Below are 8,354 nucleotides of genomic sequence, written 5' to 3' on the forward strand. Positions count from 1 at the left end.
ACGCAACGGTGACTGGACCGGATAGTCCATCATTCCACTAACGAGGACCTTGGAAGAAATTCCAACCAAAATTTATTTCCCAGGAAGAAGCCACCACTAAGAGAAGAGAGTCCAGCTGAATCAACTGGTCCTTTAGATCTGACCCAGAGGGGCTCCCAAACTCTTCTTGGGAGCCGAGGTGGTGCAGTGGTTAGAGTGCAGCACTGCAGGCCACTTCAGCTGACTGTTAGCTGCAGTTCGGCGGTTCAAATCTCACCGGCTCAGGGTTGACTCAGCCTTCCATCCTTCCGAGGTGGGTAAAATGAGGACCCGGGTTGTTGTTGGGGGCGATATGCTGACTCTGTAAACTGCTTAGAGAGGGCTGAAAGCCCTATGAAGCGGTACATAAGTCTAACTGCTATTGCTATCTTCTCTTCCTGAGCTAAATCAACCCCCACTCAACATCCGAGATCAAAATGGCAGCTGCAATGATGCCATCAAATCCCCATCTTTCTGTCACATTGGGAGTGACATCTTGACTTTCTCTCCCACATCTGCACACACCCCCCCACTCCCCAAATGCAGATTGACCCCATCCTCTGGGAAGAGGGAGACCTGGACTCTCCGTAAAAGGAAATCGAAGTACACGAAACCAACTCTTCACGCTCCCTTCTCAAAAATCCACACCTCTTCCTTCTAAAAAAGCACCTGTCCCAGGTGAGATCTGGGCAAAAGAGTGTGAAATTTTTTTGTTATGTTGTTTTTTAAGCACCTTCTCTCTTGGTCTACGAAATACGATAACTTTAAAAAAACAAAATCTGTTCGCTTCTATAGAGATAACATTTCCAATTCCGGGAAAGAAAGTCGTTCTTCAGATACCCCAATCTAGAATCGGTTGGTTTTTTTGCCTTTAAAAAGAAAGATAAAATGAAATTCAAGGAATAGAGTGATAAGGAAAGAAAGCCTGATTTTAAAACAAAAATAAAAATAATAAAAAGCAACGACACACACCAGGGCTAATGACAGGCCTGTATATACACACACACACTCAACGTCCCACATTTATTGTGGTTTCTCGGTCAACAGATGAGATTAACTGGCCCAAATGGTTTTTGTGATTTCAACCCATCTCCCTCTTTCCGAAAAGTGAAAAGAGGGCAGGGAAGGGGGAAAAAAAATTTAAACCAGTGGCAACAAGTTTTTTAAAAAAAAACAAACCCGTACATGATGTTTTTTCCGTTTAACTTACAAAGGAACTTTCTGAAACTTTCCCCCAAATGTCTCTCGGTGGTATAAACGTGAAATCCAGGCCCCCCTCGGCATTTTTATTTTTCGTTTTTTTAAAAAAAAAGTTCTTTTTTTTCCCTCCCTCTCCAACGGTTTTTTAAAAAATAATAATAATAATAATAATAAAAAGGAGGAGCAGGCTTAGTTATCTCCATTGTCTTTGAGCCAGGAGGAAGAAAAAGAGGCTTAAGAGAAGAACGGCTTCCGACGGGCCGAAGCGGACGGCCAAATCAGTCATTTTTTGATCGATTTTGTTGACGTTGTGTGTGACTTCGGTGGCGTTCAGCACCAGCTCGGGAGAGCACTGTTGAAATTCGCACCCGCTTCCGCTGCCTTCTCCGCTGCTTTCGTCACCTGGGGGGGGGGGGGAGGAACAAAAAAATAATTAATAATGATCCACTTTTTAAGATTCAGCCAAGCGTCTTGAGATTTCTCTCCTCGTAGCTGACCTGCCTCTGCTTGTGAATTCAGACACGGGTTATAAGCTAATCCAGTGTTTCTCAACGTTGAAGAAGGGTGGACTTCAACTCCCAGAATTCCCCAGCCGCTTGAAGGGGGGTGGACTTCAACTCCCAGAATTCCCCAGCCTCTTGAAGAGGGGTGGACTTCAACTCCCAGAATCCCCCAGCCGCTTGAGGAGGGGTGGACTTCAACTCCCAGAATCCCCCAGCCGCTTGAAGGGGGGTGGACTTCAACTCCCAGAATCCCCCAGCCTCTTGAAGAGGGGTGGACTTCAACTCCCAAAATTCCCCAGCCTCTTGAAGAGGGGTGGACTTCAACTCCCAGAATCCCCCAGCCGCTTGAGGAGGGGTGGACTTCAACTCCCAGAATTCCCCAGCCGCTTGAGGATGGGTGGACTTCAACTCCCAGAATTCCCCAGCCGCTTGAAGAGGGGTGGACTTCAACTCCCAGAATCCCCCAGCCGCTTAAGGAGGGGTGGACTTCAACTCCCAGAATCCCCCAGCCATCACAGCTGGGGATTTCTGGGAGTTGAAGTCCACCAACTCTTCAAGGGGGCCAAGGCTGAGAAACACAGAACTAAGTTAGTAAAACTAAAAATGGAGATGAAATTGTAATTATTAGGAATAATACTGTTATGTTTGTTCGTATTGCACTGTACGACACCCAGGAATCAAACCATCCACGCAAAAATAAAAATAAAGAAACCTTAATCTGAAAAGACGATGGGCAGTTGCATTTTTATGGCAGTTTGGATGGGTGCAAATGGTCCTCGCTTAACGACCTACGCCCAGAGGCCAATTCGGTAGGAAAACATCCTCCTGGGGCACCCAACAGGCTTTGGGCTTTCGCTTAGCGCCTCCCTCAAGATCCACTTACTGATATCTATGAAGTCCACGTCGTTGCCGTTGTAGGCGTTCTTCAGCTTGCTGATCATGACGCGGAGGGACATGATTTGACGGCGGATCATGATGTCCGGCTTCGAAGTGTCCACTTCCACCTCGGGGTTGTTTGCCTGGTTCGCTAAGCCGTTCGGCATCACGGCGAAGAGGTACCTGGGGGGCAAAAGGTTGGCGCTTCAGGTCAGGTGGAGGTAACCCCCCCCATTTACGTCGTGGCCTTTCGTTTTATCCATCCATCCTCATTAGGGAGCAGCGTGGCCAAGTCATTAAGAACCACTCCTCAGCTATTCTTACTAGGTATAAGTACTGACTTTACAGTGGTAGAGACTAACTTGATTCTGCACCTAATAACGGCAGCAAGACTGTTGGTGGCGCAATACTGGAAGAAGGAAGACTTGCCTACAATCCAAGAGTGGACATTGAAAGTCACAAACTTAGCCGAGATGGCTAAAATATCGGCATATCTTAAAGATCACTCAAATGAGAGATATAAACGAGACTGGAAAAAAATGGATTGACTATATACAAAATAAATACGGGACCAAGAAACTCCAGTTAGCCTATGCTTAAGATCAGAAATGATTTAAATTGTTTAAAGTTGGTTCAGCAAGAAGAAGCTAAGGTCAATGTAGAGATGTCATTAATTTCTTTATTTCTTTTTTCTCAATAGATTTCAGATTGTGTTTGTTAAAAATCCATACCGTGTACGGGTTCTGGGAAGTCGGGGGGGGGGAGGTGGAGGGGGGTGGGGGAGAGGGTGGAGGGAGGGAGGGGTATATATTAGGCTAGACAAGAATTTGGTGGTAAACTAGAATTATTTTGATATACAAGAAATTGTACTTCGATGTCTTACTGATTGAGGAATGATGAAATTTAAAAAAAAGAAGAAGACCTAGTTTGTTCAACATGACAAGCAATGTTATAGTTTGATTTGTTCTTTGTAATCTGTAATTTGTGATTTAGTTTGTTGGCATCTAGCCAATTAAAGTTTATTTATCAGACCAGCAAAAAAAAAAAAAAAAAAAAAGAACCACGGTTAAAAAAATAAATAAAAACCAAAGTAATATCGTTTCGTGACCCGACAAATGCGCGGCCGACAAGTGCGCGGCGACAAAACCGCGACGTCGAAAGCGTGCCCACTAAAGCGTGCGGACAAAACCGCACCCACAAAAGCGCGATTAAGGTTTTTAGGTTAGGGTTAGGGTTGTTAACGTGGTTTTCGCATCCCACTATGTTGTTTGCTGATGGCACGCTTTTGTCGGCGCGCATTTGTCGGTCAACCATATTGTTCTGACCCAGCTCCCCAAACGCAACAAGCCCTCTGTAGTTACCTCAATGATTCCTTTATTAGCAGCCCCGGCAAAAGCTTCTCTCTAAACGCAAGCTAAGAAATCCATCCGGCAGGGAGATGGATAGTTGTCGGCCCCATCTATTCATCTCCACCCCCTGCTTTTGATCCCCAGAGCTAGGATGGAGCTTCGCTAGCAGCAGTGGCTCTTCCGTCCTGAGGACCGGCCCATAGATTTCCACTGCTCTCCTCTCCTCTGCCACATCTATTCATCTCCACCCCCCGCTTTTGATCCCCAGAGCTAGGATGGAGCTTCACTAGCAGCAGTGGCTCTTCTGTCCCGAGGACCGGCCCATAGATTTCCACTGCTCTCCTCTCCTCTGCCTTCTGAACCTCCACACGTCAATCACTGGACCCAGCTGTTCCTCCTCTTCCTCATCAGCCACCTCCAGACCTGGGGGCTCTTGACTCTCCACCTGAGGGCTGACGGATGCCCAGCCTCCATCTCTGTCTCTCTGTGCCATCTCCATTCCCTCTTCCCCCTTCGGAGCTCTCAGGTTCCCAAAGAGCTGAGGTGGCGCAGTAGTTAGGGTGCAGCACTGCAGGCCACTTCAGCTGACTGTTATCTGCAGTTCAGCGGTTCAAATCTCACCGGCTAAAGGTTGACTCAGCCTTCCATCCTTCCGAGGTGGGTGAAATGAGGACCCAGACTGTGGGGGGCGATATGCTGACTCTGTAAGCCGCTTAGAGAGGGCTGAAAGCCCTATGAAGCGGCATATAAGTCTAACTGCTATTGCTAAGGGTGATTTGTTAAGCTTCAATGGTCTCCTGTGCCTCCAGATTTTTCTGGTCTACCGACAACATTTTCAGCCTGTGTGCAAATCCGACAGCGGAGATTTCTCAACGGAACAAGCCACGATTAGCCAGGATGCATGATCAGTGAAGGAACTAAGCCGTGACTTTTAAAGCCACCCGGTTCACAAGGAACATTAAACCAGGAAACACGGATGACAAAACCGCAGTAGGATGCTAAAAGCACCCTCCCTCTAAACACCAAGCCCTGCTGGTGGATTCTGCCATGGCGACTCATCAACCAACCATGCTTTTCAACGCTTCTTGCCTCTACGCAGCGCGCATCAAACAAGCCACCTGGAAAGCCTGAGCATCAAACGCTCCTTTTCACCTGCTCTTGTTCTTTCCGTTCCAGCATTCTTCTTCGTGAATGTTGCCGGCAGCCATCTTCTCGTTGCTGCAAATGCTGCTGGGAAGGGAAGACCAAAACTTCTTCGCTTGCTTCAGTTTCTCCTTCACGTCGGTCACCTTGGGTTGAACGAGAGGAAATCCAGCTCAAAAGGGGTCCCCTTATGCCATGCCACCTTCCCCCTTCGTTATCAGATGTTGCCTTATCTTATCGGCCAGGCTCTTGTTGGTTAGCTAGTTGAGGTTCTCCAGAGTAGAGTTTCTCAACTTTAGCCTTTTTCTGACGGGCAGATCTCCCAAAGGTGCTTTTTCAAGAGGCAAGTGGGCTTTTTTTGAAGACGTTTCTCATCCAAGACGCTTCTTCACCCCTGACTGGATGGTGGAGAAGGGAAGGATTTATGCTCCTTGCCGACAACTGGTCATTTGCATCCTTTTAGAGGGTACTTGAGGCCGATTGGAGGTTTATATGTGTCCTCGGCAGAGGTGGGTTCCTACCGGTTCGCACCGGTTCAGTAGAACCGGTTCGTCAAATCTACCGAACCGATTAGAAGAGGTTCCACCAGTGGACCCGGAAAGCAGGCCACACCTACAGAAGAGGTTCCAAAAATTTTTGAAACCCACCAGTGGTCCTCGGGGCCACCTGAGTGGTGCCAGTCAAGAGCTGAAGAAGCTTCTTAGATGACAAGCGAAGCATCTTCAAAGAAAAACTAGAAAGCCCTGTTGCCTCTTGAAAAAAATCACCTTTGGGATAACCATGTCCTGGATGACTGAGAATCCCCATAGACATGGGATAGATGGACTTCAACTCCCAGAACTCCTCAGCCAGCCTTTGGAGTGGTAGCATCTGCTCTCTGTGGAACGCCATATCTTGATTAGATCGGTCTCAACCCAACTGGCCTTTGATAAAGGACTTAAATCCAGCCTTGGAAGCCAAGAGGGGTTAAAACCCCTTAAGTTTAGTCATTTTAACACTGGCTCAAAAGCTACATTTTTTCCTGTGATTTCATAATGTTTTTTAACTGTAATACTATTTTACTACTGCATTTTGTTTTCGTGAGATGGGTGGCATCTCCGTGACCCGTCAATAACCGCGGTCCACAAAAGCGCGCTCGACGAAAGCGCGCATTTGACGTCATCGCAGCGCGACGAAAAAAATTAAAAATTGAAATAAAATTAAAATTAAAGCAAGCCGATTCACATAAAGGTAAGGGTTAGGTTTAGGGTTAGGGTTAGGTTAAGAGTTAGGGTTAGGGTTAGGTTAAGGGTTAGGTTAGGTTTAGAGCGTTAGGGTTACGTTTAGCGTTAGGTTAAGGGTTAGCGTTAGGTTTAGCGTTAGGTTAAGGGTTAGGTTTAGGGTTAGGTTAGGGTTAGGTTAAGGGTTAGGTTAGGGTAGGTTTAGGGTTAGGTTGGGGGGGTGTTAGGTAAAGTTTTCGCTTTATTTTACATTTATTGATCACAGCGCGATGTTTTCGTCGCGCTGTGATGACGTCACGTACGCGCTTTCGTCGAGCGCGCTTTCGTCGTCCGCGGTTTTATGGTGGAACCGGCATCTCATCCAACAATTGACCAATTGACCTTCCCATACTGGGGAAGGTTACCTTGCAGGCAAATGGGCATCAACTCTTAAAACTGCCCAGCTGACCTGGTTAATCTTCGGACCACCACACCACCGCCCAATCTAAAACAGAGCAAAGCCAAGATCCATCTACTTTAAGGATCTTCATAATTGGGGGGAAGGGGGACCTATCTTTGGGAGGTCAATGCAGAGCTGTGACATGTTGCTCCCCCCCAAAAAAACCTGACCACTGAGGTTCAATTGGGCTATTGCGGCCCTTCCGAGCCAATAATGGCCATTATCCAGGACTCTGTACTCACCAGCCGATCCAAACTCGTTCCCGCGGGCCGTTTGTGGGACGTTCCTCTGGGTTGTAAGGCCTAAAGCGGGCGCTGAAGCCGCTGTCTGATGCTGAGCGAGATTGACGGGTCTGTGCCACCATCTTGGGTTGCCCGCAGCCTTGAAAAACCTAGGCCAATGAAGACACGTGAGGGGCATCAAACCTTTTGTGAACTTTCTCTACAAACTGGTTCTCCCCACCCAGGGCTTTCATGGAGCACCTCGTAGCACCAGGCTGGAGGTCCGTCTTCCTGTAACCTTAATGACCTTCAGAAGGTGATGGACATAATCTTTGATCACCCTGGTAAGATTGCTGGAGATAACTCCCTTCCTTGCCTACGAGGAATTCTTGGTCATCTATGGTGAATGGCCAAGTTTTTATATTCAATAGTTAGTTTAGTTTATTGTATTTGTATGCCGCCCTTTTCCCCGGAAGGGGACTCAGGGCGGCTCACAACTCGAACCGGGGAAGGGGGATACAGACAAAAAATTTAAAAACAAACATAACAATATATAATTTAAAACTCACAACAGTCATACCATTCGAGACAGGGGCAATAGCTCTTTAGCCCCAGGCCTGTCGGAACAGCAGGTTTTGAGGGCTTTGCGGAAGGCCTGGAGGGTGGTGAGGGTTCGAATCTCCACGGGGAGTTCGTTCCAGAGGGTCGGAGCAGCCACAGAGAAGGCTCTCCTCTGGGTAGTGCCAGTCGACACTGGCCGGCGGATGGAATTCGGAGGTAGCCTAATCTGTGGGATCTAATCGCTAGTGGAGGTGATTGGCAGCAGGCGGTCTCTCAAGTACCCAGGTCCAATACCATGAAGGGCTTTATAAGTGACGACTAGCACCTTGAAGCGTATCCGGAGACCAATAGGCAGCCAGTGCAGCTCGCGGAGGATAGGTGCTACGTGGGTGAACCGAGGTACACCCATGATCGCTCGCGCGGCCTGCATTCTGGACAAGCTGAAGTCTCCGAATATTCTTCAAGGGCTGCCCCATGTAGAGCACATTGCAGTAGTCCAGTCTAGAGGTCACAAGGGCGCGAGTGACTGTTGTGAGGGCCTCCCGGTCCAGGTAGGGACGCAACTGGTGCACCAGGCGATTTCATGGCCCCAATTAGTTGGCCAAGAGATTCAGACCAAGAGGTTTTTCTGTTTTGGAGCGCTAAGTAGTTAGAAACTTTGTAAGGATGAAGACTTTCTCACAAAACATCCAACAGACGACAAAAGGGTGAAGCCGCCAGAGATTCCTCCTGCACTGGAAATGTTTTCCTGAAGTACTCCTTCTAGGCCAGGATGTCAAGTCTTCTGCGGCTCTGGAGCCGCATGTGGCTCTTTCATACCTCTG

The 8,354-nt window shown here is 47.8% G+C and overlaps 1 protein-coding gene across 1 annotated transcript; it reads right to left on the reverse strand.

Moving 5' to 3' along the window:
- Positions 1-1,022: 1,022 nt before the first annotated feature.
- On the reverse strand, positions 1,023-7,161 carry LOC116516252 (glypican-4-like). The gene is made up of 4 exons (XM_032228689.1): positions 6,991-7,161; positions 5,099-5,235; positions 2,605-2,780; positions 1,023-1,620 (listed from the first exon to the last, which is right to left on the reverse strand). Exons 2-4 carry the CDS (start codon positions 5,152-5,154, stop codon positions 1,412-1,414), a joined length of 441 nt encoding a protein of 146 aa, XP_032084580.1. The 5' UTR covers positions 5,155-5,235; positions 6,991-7,161; the 3' UTR covers positions 1,023-1,411.
- Positions 7,162-8,354: the final 1,193 nt, after the last annotated feature.

The sequence above is a fragment of the Thamnophis elegans genome, chromosome 12 (genome assembly GCF_009769535.1).
Source record: "Thamnophis elegans isolate rThaEle1 chromosome 12, rThaEle1.pri, whole genome shotgun sequence".
NCBI classification, from domain to species: domain Eukaryota; kingdom Metazoa; phylum Chordata; class Lepidosauria; order Squamata; family Colubridae; genus Thamnophis; species Thamnophis elegans.